Source organism: Brachycentrus maculatus, unplaced genomic scaffold (assembly GCF_059751285.1).
Source record: "Brachycentrus maculatus isolate JH-2025_06_01 unplaced genomic scaffold, ASM5975128v1 h1tg000323l, whole genome shotgun sequence".
Taxonomy (NCBI): Eukaryota; Metazoa; Arthropoda; class Insecta; order Trichoptera; family Brachycentridae; genus Brachycentrus; species Brachycentrus maculatus.
The window spans coordinates 730,001-745,345 of record NW_028281072.1 but is presented as its reverse complement, the minus strand read 5'-3'; the positions used below and the strand labels follow the sequence as shown (position 1 = coordinate 745,345).

At 32.5% G+C, this 15,345-nt stretch overlaps 1 protein-coding gene across 1 annotated transcript in view; it reads left to right on the top strand.

The window, feature by feature from the left end:
- Positions 1 to 15,345, top strand: part of rsh (Rap GTPase activating protein radish) — a 212,330-nt gene that overhangs the window by 31,463 nt on the left and 165,522 nt on the right. Inside the window, exon 4 of the mRNA XM_088268421.1 lies at positions 15,042 to 15,130. Coding sequence (XP_088124547.1) covers positions 15,042 to 15,130 — 89 coding nt within the window. The remainder of the gene's footprint in view (positions 1 to 15,041; positions 15,131 to 15,345) is intronic.

Sequence of the window (15,345 nt, the reverse complement as noted above, 5' to 3'; positions counted from 1 at the left end):
ACTCTTTATTTTGTCTCTAAGGAAAATTCCAGCAGACCATCTCAACTCCTTTTTTTATTAATTCTACAATCATATATTAATTAAACAATAAGCTTTTAAACATATTTACACATAACAAAAAGAGTTTAAAAATGTTTAATCTAAAAACATACACAACACACATTTTTAAATGTATTCGAATGTAAAAAATCATTATTAATATATGTTATACATATTATTTTTTGACATCTCATCAAAGATGAAGAAGAATATGGAAGTCTGGGCATTTACGGGGCTGACGACCGTCATAGGCTGGTTTAAGTGATCACTTTACACACGTGTAACATTCACCAATTCTACCCATTATTGACAACCACACTACTCAAATTCTTGGAAGTTCTATATATATGAACCAATTTAGAAACCTTGTTCTTGAAGCACTAGAACTTCACTAGAGACATCTATTGGTGAGATGTAAAGAAGCTTTTTATTAAGCAGAAACTCTTATATTAGTATGTGAGATCCGAATCCTGGATTATAATCACACACATGAGAAACGCCAGAAAGTACCATTTTCATTTGTATTATTAAGCTTATAATTTGACCAGATAATTTATTAACAACATTTTGAGTGTGTCCAAACATTTGTTCACAAAATCTGGATTATCTCCAATTACAGGAGTTATTTTCATTTTTTTTTGACATCTCATCAAAGATGAAGAAGAATATGGAAGTCTGGGCATTTACGGGGCTGACGACCGTCATAGGCTGGTTCAAGTGATCACTTTACGCACGTGTAACATTCACCAATTCTACCCATTATTGACAACCACACTACTCAAATTCTTGAGTAGTGTTGTTAATTCTATGTTATACATACATACTATTTTAAAGTAAATTTTGATTTGAATATATGAATGTACCGGAAATGGAATTTATTACCACCGAATGAAAATAGCAACTGAATGTGCGGATAACGGAGTTTTTCCCTGTTCAGTAATGTCGCCAAATTGCTGCCATAAGTCACCCACTCTTAATCTGCAGAAATGTAAGGGAATACCTTTCCCTTGTACAAATTCACGCCGATTTCTAGAAATGTCTCCTGAAAAGTATGTCAGGTAAACATTTTTTCATTTTGTTGAGTGCTCAATTGGATCTCTTTTTAATTTCCCAAATTGAACAAAAAGATGTGTAGCAACCACACGCGCAGTTATTAATGAAATATTGGTAAAAAAAATAGTGTTTAGGCGAATTGGTTTGTAACGCTTAAATAGGTTTTACAATAGAATAACCATTTCAAATTAGAAACATGATCCCTATGAAATATTTGAAAGCTATATCTCAAAATAGATAAATAAAAATTAAACAAAAAAAACAACAAAAAATATTCTTCGTCTTTGTTGAGATATCAATAGTTTTCAAATACTTTAAAGGGATCACGTTTCTCATTTGAAGTAATTATTTCAAGACCCATTAAAGCGATGCATTTTGTTTCTACCGAATTTTTACTAATTACTAAATGTACTAAATATATTTTTGTCACTTTTTGGTTGGAAGTATGGGTATTTACAGAGCTTACGACCAGTCATAGACCGGTTTATGCGATCACTGTCTATACTTGTAACATTTACCTTTCTATCCATGATTGATGGTACTCAAATTTTGGATTGTTTCAATGGACACCTTATTTCACTTGCGTTCATATACAAGTTCAAATGCAATATGGATGCAATATGGATGTTCAATATCCATTTTAGTCGTTAAAAGATATCCAAAAAATAATAATTTAAAGCACATTTCCTTCATTGTCAAAGTTTTTACTTCTTTTTACTTTAGCGGAGGAGGTACTTTTATAGTGTTTATAAGGAATGCGCAGACACGACTACATCAGAATATTATATCTGGTCGTGTCAAAAGTTTACACAGTTCGAGAGATGTGTAGAAGTATAGGGAGCTTGAATGTGGTATTCCATTCTCTCTGCCTATCCTTGTAGAAAACGGCGAGACTTTCTTCTTCCTTGCTTCATCCCAACTTATCGTCTTTGCAGACAATTAGGGTCAGTTCTTCTCGTTCGCAGGTTGTAGGTCCTTCTATCATATACAACGTCACCTAGGTCATGCCTTCGAATCATGTTATCTTTCCGTAGCATCCACAATTTTTTTGTCATCCTTTAGATGTCTTTCGAGGAAAATCCATGGCGATCGCCTGGTTCGCAATATGATCGGGTTATCTGCGTCCTATGTTTCCATAGCATCTCAATTACCTTTCCCCACCTTAATATTGAAATCAGTTACACCCAGGCTTCCACAAATGCGTGAATTTTTTATTTTATCTCTGAGGGACACTCTTGCAGACCATCTAAGCATTCGCATTTCAGCAGTTTGAAATTGCCTAGAGTAGGTGTTATACATCGTCCAGCAATCGGAGCTATAGAGGAGTGCGGGTCTGACAACAGTAAAAGTATTAGTACATATATAGTATCTACCAACTAGATATATTCTTACGTACGTACATGCGAGTAAATGAGTACTAGCACGCAGATCGTGAAATTTACGAGAACTTTTGTCTATTTCTCATACATTCCGAAAGCCTTTTTTGTTTTCTTGCGTGTTATTCTCCCCCGAGATGACTTTAGCGTCTAACGCGCTACCTGTTACGTTTAAAGGCTTCTGAGGATAGGAGTTACGTGATGGCAGCCCATTTGTGGCTTGTCAGTGTAATCTTCCCTTGCATTGTTTCTCGCAACACCCGTTAAGGGGAGAGTTATGTATGTTCGTAATGTTTAACAATTAAGGGCTCAACATTCTGCCCGAACAATGGGAAGATTTATTAGCATTTTAATAAAGGTTAGCGAAGAAGAAGGCTGAAATCTAAAATTCACGTTAGCGAGCAACTAAACAATGTAACTAATTATTCACACATTTGAAGGCATTAAAATAAAACGTGAAGTTCCCCACTCACGGAATTTAGTAAAGAGAGAAAAACTTGAACAATCAACTTATAAAAAAAATGGAAAAAAAAACATTTCAAACGCTGTTCTAATTTAGTATATTTAAGATAATTCCCGATAATTTGCAATTGCAACATGATTAACAGTGTGACAATAATTAAAACCACCCCCCTATTATCCATATTTCCACTGATAAAAATTAAATAAGAAAAACTTCTACCCCTTCCTACCACTTCAACGTCTTAAGGACACAGTTCGAAAATTCAGCTTCATATAATATGATTCTGTCACTTAAAATGATGCGGAATGCATCAAAACAGGGTTACAATGGATTTTAAGAATTGGTGGTAATTACCTATTTCAATTCAAATTTCAAGTGGAAATAATTAAATTTAAATTAAAAGTAAAAAAAGCTTTGCTACTCCAAAAAACACACATTTACGTTACCTAATTCCATAAATATCGTCTTCCCTCAATTTTATTATACTTTTACTCGGTAAATACAAATACATCGTAGTCAAACATAAAAAGTTTTCATTCCTTGCGCCAAAAATATTTAATTTGCTGCCCGAAACCATTAAGATTTCCAGGAGTGATCAGGTTTTTAAGAACAGTGTCCGTCGATGGTTGCTTAGCATTGGAAGGGACAAGGTAGAAAGTGAATTAACTAAAGTCCAGGTGGAATTATCTTTTTGAAAAATCTTTAAACTGTAAATTATTTTTGTATCCCCTGTATGTTATGTTTATAAAAAAATAAAAAAATAAAAATTAAAAATTGTATTAACATGTTAGTATTCGGCTCAACACAGGCCATGCGTAAAGAGTCGTAATACCTATAATAAATGTATATATGAAATGAATATGTAAATTGATTGTATCTATGTATTATGAAAATAAATAAATAAATAAATAAAATAAATAAATAAATAAAAAAACGGGAGAAAGTGACCAAGTGCATTTTTTTTACAAACACGAGATCATTGACTATTTGATATCTTACTAGCTTAATATTACCCTGAAAAAAATCCCAAAGGATTTAAACTGGGAAATATAAGATATTGACTTGTTTAAAATGACTGAATTGATGTTTATTTTGTTGCCAAGCAAAAGTGACTTAAATGGACCTCCTGAACATTTTACGTTTTGTTAGTTGGTCACTTTCTCCTGTATGACTACGACATATGTAATTAAAAATATGACGATAGCCATATTTCTCCAAAAAAAAGTACGCTCATGAAATTTGGTTCACGGTAATATTGATATAATAATTTCGTATTATTTTTGACATCTCATCAAAGATTAAGAAGAATATGGAAGTCTGGGACCGTCATAGGCTGGTTTAAGTGATCACTTTACACACGTGTAACATTCACCAATTCTACCCATTATTGACAACCACATCACTCAAATTCTTGGAAGTTCTATATATATATATGAACCAATTTAGAAACCTTGTTCTTGAATTACTAGAACTTCACTAGAGACATCATTGGTGAGATGTAAAGAAGCTTTTTACCAAGCAGAAACTCTTATATTAGTATGTGAGGTCCAAACCCTGGATTATAATCACACACATGAGAAACGCCAGAAAATACCATTTTCATTTTTATTATTAAGCTTATAATTTGACCAGATAATTTATTTACAACATTTTGAGTGTGTCCAAATACTTGTTCACAATATCTGGATTATCTCCAATTACAGGAGTTATTTTGAAAATAACTCCTGTAATCGGAGATAATCCAGATTTTGTGAACAAGTATTTGGACACACTCAAAATGTTGTAAAAATTTCGATCCATTTTTTTACCAAATATTTTACGTTATCTTCGATACGGTAAGGCTTATAAAAAACACCCTATAATATCTTACAGTACCTTCCATTTTAGTTTACCAACTGCAGACAGGCCAAGACGAGATAGAAATATAAACAGTTTTAAAAGACTCATTACTAAATTATAATTGACCCTTTTAACCTTCAACAAGAGAATATTTATTCATTATTTAATTTACATCTGCTCAAGTTTCTTGTCGAGAAGTTTATTTGAAAATAAACAAAGTGTGCTTGAAGAACTTCTCCCGACACTCGTTTTTCTCTTTAATGTTGCATTTTGTCATCCGACCTGTTTAAATAATCATCGCTCTGAATTTATTACTTCAACTTCTTCGAAAACAAATAGAATATTTTATAGACTTCTCCAAAACGACCCCTTTGTCTGCATTGTATTATAAGAATTTTGCGTGCAAAAACACAAAAACCAAAAATGTTTCAAACATTTTTTTTGTATTTCTTATTATTCTTCCAACCCTCATCCGCACCCGATGGTGCATAGGACACTACATCACATAAACGCAGTGTTATTTTGATGGTTAACACATGAAGGAAAGGTGATCAGCCCTCCACTTCAGGTAGCAGTCCAGGGTAATATTGAATAAATATTAGAGTGAAAAATTAACTTATTTCTATTTGACCCCCCCTGGGAATCAGACCCGGGACCTCCAGCACGGTAGCTAAACACGCAAACCATTACACCACGGAGGCGGACGAATTATTATTATTTTTTTGATATTATTATTTGTTTATTTTGACATCTCAACATAGATGAAGATGAATATGGAATTCTGGGTATTATAATGACTCTGCCTACCTCTGCGGGGAAGTGACGGCATGGTGAGTTAGTAAGGTTATTTAGTGGTTACATTTTTATGGATATTTTTCATTCTCCAGACCCTTATCCGCACTCGATGGTGCATAGGGCACTGCATCATATAAACGCAGTGTTATCTTCATCGTTAACACGTGAATGAAAGGTAATCAGCCTACCAGTCCAAGGTAATACTGAATCATTATGAGAGTGAAAATATCACCTACGCTCTGTATAATTTTTAATTTGATCACACATAATAATAATAAATAATGATAAATTTAAAAACTGTTAGATCGAATTAACATGCGTCGGAATAATTAACGGGTATGTATGCAAAACAGATTGGTGTGGCATTCTATTCTCTCTGCCTACCCCTGTAGAGAAACGGTGAATGCTTAGTTAGTTTGTTTGTTTTACAACAACAAAAAATCAATGCATACAATAAATCATCAAAACCGTATTTGAATTACATTATATATGGGTATAGGAAAGTGACATTCCGTTTAAATGTTATTTTGATCAAGTGTATTTTAAACGAGTTAAATACTATCAAGTGTATTTTAAACGAGTTAACGCCGTGTGGTCAGCATTTGGCTAGACCACTCTGTGACTGCCATATATAGCGAATTTCGTGTTCGCGGTGATCGGAATTCGATTTAGCGAGCGCATTACCGACGCGTTATCGGGAACGACATACTATCGAGCATCACGTGTCATCCCCGTGAACTATTGCCACTCACGTGAGAAAATGAACAGCCGAGAGCTTTTCCACAAAGAAAATAACCGTCAAATGTAATATCAGTTCATATCGACCGCGGAGGGTGGGGCGGGCAAACCTGCCGAGTCGGTAAGGCAGAGGGCGCACTTACCGACTGCCCCTAGAAAATGACAGCTACATGTTTTGCTCTCGCTTCACCCTCCTGAAGGAAGGAAATGTACATGTGATCGCGTTGCAAGGGAAAACAGTGATACCGAACGGCGTTTTTACTCGAATTTACCGAAACAATAAAATAATTCGGCCATTTCGGTGACTTGTTGCGGCCGTGTGCAGTCCCATCGCGAGCGCGGACTTTTCGTTTAGCTAGTGTATCTGTCAATTCGCTCGGGAGGTGCGTGTTTTTTGTTGGCATTTCCCTTCCGCCGCGTGGGGCGAGGCGAATTCTGTCATCTGTTGCGAGGTAGGCCGAGCCATGTTTGTTTACCTCCAATCTGACAATTTCTCCGCCATCCCCAGTGCCCTGCGACCCATCTCGAACGCCTCGCCGAGTGCTAATAACACCAGTGAATATACTCCGAAAGCCTCTCGCCAAATGTGAAAGGAGAATTATTCTCCAGTGACATATCTTGCATCCCTTTATAAACTCACCTGATCAGTGATCATTTTTTTTAATTTTTCACATAAAAATAAAAAAACAATCGTTGATTTTATTGTGTCGGTTATATCTTAATTTTTGTAGTGAAATTCGCTAATAAAACATATCAAAAGATTCGCGAAAATGGTCCAAATCTTTCATACATTTTCTACCCTTACTCTAAAAAACATTTAAATGAATTTAAATTATAAATTAATGTGTGTGTAATATAACTAATTAAATTTTTAACTAGTAAAACGATGAAATATAATTAAAACATATATAAATGAATAATTTTCTTACTAGCATAACACAGTGAAAGACAATTTTATAAATCAGTGAGACAGTGTTTTTGAAGAAAATTATTGGTATTTTACGTGAAAATAATCCATGGGCTAACATCGACCCATTTTTAAAAATAATTTTTCAGTGCATAGTGTTCGTGTTGATGTTTTGTGATGGAATTACCTGCGAAGCATAGCACCGCCTAGCGGATCCTTGCATAATTTATTCGCAAGGAAATGGAAAAGTTCAACTTCACCTGCTGGGAAATGGTTTGTACACCTTTACCTAGAACAGCTGTAACGTCACAAAAACGCTAACAATGTCAAATCACGCAATTTCTCTTATCGCCCTGATTGATATTGGTGCATATAATATTGTAGATAAGGTCATGTTACAATCATTTATAATTCCTGTGGCATGAACACTTGATATCGTTTTCACACTTCAAACTTGACCTTCACTGCTAAACTTGCGTGGTTACCGGTGACATGTTGCAACAACTTTCACAGATTACTTTTTTTATTTATTTCAAAACATATTACATACATAAGCCACATATACATATAATATTCCCGATGAGTAATTTCTATTTCTCATTTTGGGATTTAGGTTGACAAGACTGGCACACAAATAATAAAGTAACATTTTTTTGAAATAACCAATACAAAAATATAAAAACAATAAATAGGCAAAAGAAGCATATTTAAAATAAACAAATGAGAAAATATAAAAAATGAGAAATATAACAAATAAGAAAATATGAAAAACATAAGGTAAAAACAAAATAAGAAAATATGACTAATCACTACATATATCTTTCCATAAAGTACCTTCTCAGATCATTTATTTTGGATCCCCGAATGGGTTTTATTTTATATGTCAGGCAGCTGGTTAATTTGGGTATTGGCAATATAATTTAAGGACCTTACTTTAAATTTAGTAGTACAATAAATACTTACTTTAAATTTGTCCGCCTCCGTAGTGTAATGGTCAGCACGCTCGGCTACCGTTCTGGAGGTCCCGGGTTCGATTCCCAAGGGGGGTAAAATAAATATAAGTGATTTTTTCACTGTAATATTTATTCAATATTACCATGGTACCTGAAGCGGGGAGGGCTGATCACCTTTCCTTCATGTGTAAAAACGATCAAGATAACACTGCGTTTATATGACACAGTGCCCTATGCACTATTCGGGTGCGGATAAGGGTTTTATTATTATTACTTTAAATTTAGTAGTACAATAAAAAAATAAAAACATCCACTAAATTCATGGAAAAACCAACACCTAAATAAACAACAGAAAAAATACCCCTACCAAAAAATAATAAATAAATTTTTGGTTCATAATTATTTTTTATTAAATCTCAAATAAATACAAGTATGTATTATGTTTTTCACAGATAGTTTGATGTTTGTGTTTGATGTAGCCTTTTTATGTATAGAATATAATTTTTCATTCTAAATAATGAAAAATTTAAATAGAATTGAAATAAATTTCAAAACTTTTGTACATATTATCTTAACAGAGTCGAATGTCTCAATGAGAACAGAATACAAAAAATTGGATATTTAGAGTGCTTGTGACGTATCGTTGACTGGTTTAAGTGGTTTCATACATAATATGAATTCGTATTTTATTTTGTTAGTATTTCCATATATAATTTTCGTACATAATTCAATTCACCAATTAATAGGATTAATTTTATACACACAACCATCTTTTTATTCACCAATTTGCCTAGTTTTTTTGTTAATTTTTTATATTCCTTATAAGAAGGAACGACGGTATACGAGTTTGATGCATCATCTTTTTTAGATTTTTCATGATTTTGATCATGATTTTTTTTTTCAAAATTATCCCTACTGATGTGTGAAGATGCTCTAAATATTTTTTAAAAGTATTATATATGCAATATTTTATTATTTTTCAAATACCGAAAATGATGCGGAATGCAACAAAACAAGTGTCAGAATTGATTTTAAGAAATAATGGTTTGTACCAAGTTAAATTTAAATTAATGTTACTGCCGAATCAATTAAACTATTAAATTATTATTGATAATATTTAATAATACTTTTCTTATTTAATATTGTTAACTTGTTTTTTTTTAAATTGAAACAAAATTAAAATATTAAATACCTAGAGGTTATAGATTTTATTCAAAGTTTTTTTTTATGTCGAGTTTGCAATATGAGGAAAAATATGTTTTACACAAATGTTTTATTTTCTTAGAAATCTACGAATTATCATATGGGGTTTACGTCATCATAACATGAGTAATCATTGATGTTCTTGAATAAGCATTGAAATGTTCAAATATTTTTCTTATTTTAAATTTTATAAACAAATAAAAATACAAAATAGTTGCAAAATTAACTAATTTAATTTTTTATTATAAAATAAATATCTGTAGTCAGAAAAAATTAATTGACTTCACGAATGTGTCCTGGTCGATTCTTTTGAATAAATTATTAGATAATTAAAAATACAAACAATTAAATTTTAAACACAATATACACATAAGTATATACACAAACACACAGATAGAATTTAAAGCCAATATTCTTGAAAATCAGTTTTCATTTTGAATGTGCTTTTTAGGCGAAACTTTAATTAATTAATAACATAGTCAACTTTAAGAATAAAATCTTAAAATTTATTATGAAATTTTTAAATTTACACAAATTAATCTCAACACAATTCAATAGATATCTACAACAAAATAAAAATATTAAAATGTGAAATTATTCTGCGAAACCAATTTTTATCGGACCACCTATTATGACCAATATTACTAAACTTCTTAACAATATTTAATAGTAAAAGTTAATAATAACCAATTACTGTTATCCGCAGTAACATTCCGCAAGTTTGATAAGTGGATTGGTGTATATTGTTATCAGGATGTTGCGGTTGCAGCATTAATAAATATTTTATAAAAAATGCGGTTTGTTTGTATGTCGAATAAATTACCCACGCTTACAATGGAATTGTTATATTTGGTGACATCGTGAATAATCTGTCATTCATAGTTATTTCGGTATATTATCCATCTTTATGTCGTGTGTGGTCTTTAAAGCATCATTAAATCATGTTATATTATATATAATTTAAATCTATCCATTTACGGTGTTTGAAACTGATGCGGAATGCATTGAAACACGTGTCACAGTAGATTTAACGAAAAAGTGGTATTTAGTAAGTAAAACTTAAATTAAAAATAGATAGGTTTATTTATTTGGGTATAACGCCAGATTTTCTAGTCGGATTTGGCTCGGGTCCTTTCGAGTCGTATAGCCTTACACTTTAATAAATTTTAAATATAAAGTATCGAAGATAGAGAATATTTAAAGTAATTATTTCGGAACACAGGATTATAGTAGAAAACTATTTTTTTAAATTCAAACTCAGGCTAAAATAATTACGAAAGTATTTAACATAATAAATATTTTAAAATTTAAAGTACCTTGCTTAAATAAGAAAACTAATTGGTCGTTAAGATTTTTCTATTTCCTTTTTCCTTTTTACGAAATGATATTGTGAGGGAATAACAGCTAACGATGGAAATAGTCCATTGAATTATGTATCACAAAAGAATTTAGTATTTTCGAATCCTTTGTAATAGTTTTGAGTCCTAATTATGTATTAAGGCTTTATTTTTGACTGGTCACTCTGATGCGTCAATCAGAAATTAATCTCCTAAAACAGGTCCAGCGGTGATCTTATTTATTTATTTTAAAAAACACACTACATACACAAGTCAAATATATAATTTTCCCGATGAGTAATTTCTATTTCTCATTTTGGGATATGGGATTAAGGTTAACAAGACTGGAACACAAATAATAAAGTTACAAAAGAGTTTTTTTTAATAACCAAAACTAATGCATGTCAAAATATAAAAACAATAAACAGGTATAATAAGTAGGCATACGAAGCATATTTAAAAGAAATAAATGAGAAAAACATTAGGTAAGAAGCATATTTAAAATAAACAAATAAGAAAATATAAAAAAATGAGAAAATATAACAAATCAAATACATTTACTTAAAAAGACAAAATTCTTCATAGAAAGCCTGATTCATAGAGATTTCTTTTGCTTAAAGCTCCAGTATTCTGTCAACATATGCAGCTTTGATGGCGAGAATTTGTTTGTACGTTCCTAATGACTTCCATGTGCATCGATAGAGTGCTATAGAAGCCAATAATGATGTCAGTTGTAAGAGCAATTGCCGTACTGACTCATCTAGGTACCTTCATATATTGACTATTTCCACGTTAGCGAGACACTTTCGGGAAATATATCGTCCCCGTTATTATAATTGCGGGTTAGCACCCTTATGGCGATGTCGCTGTAAAATGTTAGATCTTGCAACAAAACCCTATTCTCACCCCGTGTACCCTTGTGAATTAAAAAAAAAATAACCTTCGCCAAATACCTTTGTGCTTAAATTGGTACAAATGCATCCCTATTTTTTGACTATATTTTTAAAAAAATGCTGGATTAATTCCATTTTGAAATTGTTTACTTTTATCAAGATTTTTATTTATCATTTATTAGATTTTTTATGTTAATTACATTTCCAACATCAATTTATACAATAAAAAATATATCAAGTAAAAATAATAACAAATTCACATACATACTTGCAGATATTCATCACACATATATAAACTAACTAAGTAACCATCACGCCGCTTCCCCGCAGGGGTAAACGGAAATAAAAGAAAGCCACACCAATCTGTCTTTGCAAACAATCTTCGCCTCTTCCACATTCATGCATCTCCTTATACATACATACCCGCCGATTATTCCGACATCTGATCTGACCACTCTCAAGTAATTACTATTCTTCCATCACGCATTCAATTCACATGCCCAAATCATCTCAACAGATTTTTTTTTAAATTTTATCGATTTTGTTTATCTCAGCCTTGCATTCTTTCCTATATCACCATCCATCTATCATTAATCGTTTTGACGCACATCCACCTGAGAGATCGCATTTTGACTGCATTAAGTATAATTTCATCCTTCTTTTTCCAACTCCACGCTTCACTACCATACATTGCGTTTGGAACTATCACTCCATTGTGCACTGCCAGTTTAGCCTTCGCTGAAAGGTTTTTATTTGCATTCATTATTACATACATACTTACATATTATATGTACATAAAAATACACATACACTTGCATTTTTGTATATGGGCAAGTATAATATTTGAGATATAAAACGTAAGTCGACATAATCGAGAATTATAGTAGGAGTATTTTCCTCTTGAAGTAATAACACCGATGTGACAGTGGTCGATATGCAAAGAGATATAGTCCAGCAGGGATACCACCTTCCCAATCGGGATTACCGTTGGCAGATTGGTGATTGGTTCTACCGATCGAGCGACAGAACAACCTTTCATCCGAAACCGGTGATAGTTATCGGGAACATGGGTATTGATTCTGTCCAGCATAGCCGGGTTTACCGTCACATAGCGAATCAGACGGAAGAAATGCATGGCTAAGTACGCACCCCTTCTTTTCCCCAGACTATTAATTCAAGCATCTCAAGAACAGACGAGAACAACCATGGATAGATTCCATACTCCCTCATTTAGGGGTATCTCAGATTTTTTTTCTGAACCATCTTCCACTAAAGGAATGTTTAATCTCATGAGGTGTCCAAATCAATGACCCATTCTCAAGTCTGCTTCTTACCGATGAACAGTGGAGGAGTCTTGTAACATGGATGGCAGTGAATACAGTAGCACTCCGAAGTATCTTTTGTGCCATTCAAAAAATTGCATTTATATGAGCTTGAAATAACAAGGTCTATTCAAACGTCATACATAAGCTCGGTTATCCATTTGGTACCGTGAATTCGGAGATTTGGATGCGCGCGTTAATGACAGGACAATTGTTTTTAAATATTGAATTTTTCGTAGTTTATTTCTTCTGTATTTTGCATTTAAAAAAGCATTATTTACTTTGTGATGTGGTAATAAACACTCTCATTTTCAATCAATTGTGTAATACTAAAAAAGTTTATAAAATAAAACAACTTTGTTTTAACTACTTTTTATTTGTACACTTATTCCAACCGGTTTCGACAAGAACGTTGTCATCATCAGGGTTTATGTACTAATTCTAAGACATTGAAATACTCATAGTTAGGTTACGGAGTGCGTGGAAGTTTTTGGTATCGTAAGGGAAGGGTAATTATCTATAACTTAAATTAGATTTTTTCAATGTCTTAGAATTAGTACATAAACCCTGATGATGATAAGGTTCTTGTCGAAACCGGCTGGAATAAGTGTACCAATAAAAAGTGGTTAAAAACAAAGTTATATTATTTTATAAATATTATTTACTTTGTGATATGGTAATAAACACTCTCATTATCAAAAAAGTTGTTTGAGTGGCATTAAACAAAGAGAAAAATAAGTCATAAGGAGAGTGTTATTCTTTCTACCCCATTCAAATATAGAATTTAAATAGGCCTGAAAAAGAAGACAACCATTCAGAGAGGCAATCTCTAGGAATAATTTTAAGTCAACTGAAAAATGTCGGACTCGACTAGAATGCGAAACTACATAAAGTGTTTTTAATGAAAATAGGGATGAAAAAGGGACCGAGATTGGGGGAGACCAGAGTATTTGGCACAAGTTTTTTTTTATGTTATCAGTCTATAGGAGACAATTTATTGGCGACTCGTTAGGTTGTTTGAAAAGAAAAAAATCGATTATCAAATCCAATTTTATTCAATTTATTCAAGAGTATATTACGGTTGACTTTATCAAAAATTATCCGGAGCGTGGATAATCCAGCGTCTGATAAAACGAATAATAAAACTTGGTTCGTTTAAAATACTATAAATTTCAACATCCGTTTTAACTGATGGCTGCTGAAGTGTGTCCTAATATTCTAGTCAAAGGGATATCTCTCATAATGTCGAAATAATTTCTCTAAATCCCTTGCCTAACGTTTGCGTATCGCTATGGGAATCTTCCTCCATGGGGAGGGCTACCTATAAATTCTTCCCTTCTATACGTCAGCACCTAAATTCCCTAAAGATAACATCCGGTCGTTGTACTGTGCATACTTTGTATCTCTCCGGTCGTAATAAATTAAATTATAGGTTTTGTTTGAATTTAATTTCGCTAACTCCACTTTTTGCTGATGTGGACATAATATATATAAAAAATCCGATATTTTGCGGTCTCGTCTCCTTCCATCTCTTGCGGTTATTCTCGTTAATATCATGGTTCAATTTCAGCCCCTGCATTTAAAAAATGAGAGGTTTCATAAAGTTTTGTAGAAAATTTTATGTCGAATCGATAAAACCCATACCAAGTAGTGAATTTTATGAATCTGCGAAATTTTATCATAATTTTTTTTATTCGTATGTGGAAACACAAGCCACAAAATCACAAAAAATTGACTTTTAAGAGCTTTTATTTGATTTTGTAAAATAGCAATTTGTTTTTAATAAAAAAAATATACAATCTCTAATTTTCATAGTTTTGTATTGAATAATATTGAATCACATGCGCTGTTAGATTACTAAGTATCTTATGTCAGATTTACATTGCGTCAGTAACTGACAAGTCAGTGCTGACTCGGTACTTCAATCGTAAAAATTCATTTTCACGTCACTACAGCGCTGTCGCGTCAGTGCTGACTTCAATATTCCCGGTGTAAGTCAGTTCTCAGGGCCAGTACCAACGCCAGTAACTGACTAAATGTAAATCCGGCCTTTAGGCCAAGTAATAACTTTTTATGCTGTTTCAAAATTGCTGATGGTTGTACTAATGGTGTTTTTTTTTCAGAACCATCCCCTTTGTATGACAACAACCATTATCACGAGGAATGTCTTCGGTGCAACTCTTGCGGCCTGAACCTAACTGGACCCAATCAGGTAACTGTTTGTAAAGTCATCCATCAACTTCTTTATAATAATTACATTCCACACTATGTATGCATTTGAAATAGCGTAGGGTTCTCAACTTGCCACTCTCTCACAAAGAAAATACAAACAAGGGAGCTTGTTTGTTGTAATTGCAGTTAGTTGGTAGGATTCCATTTTAATTTTTGGTAATGTATCCAAAATAAAATTAAATTATTGGATTGAAT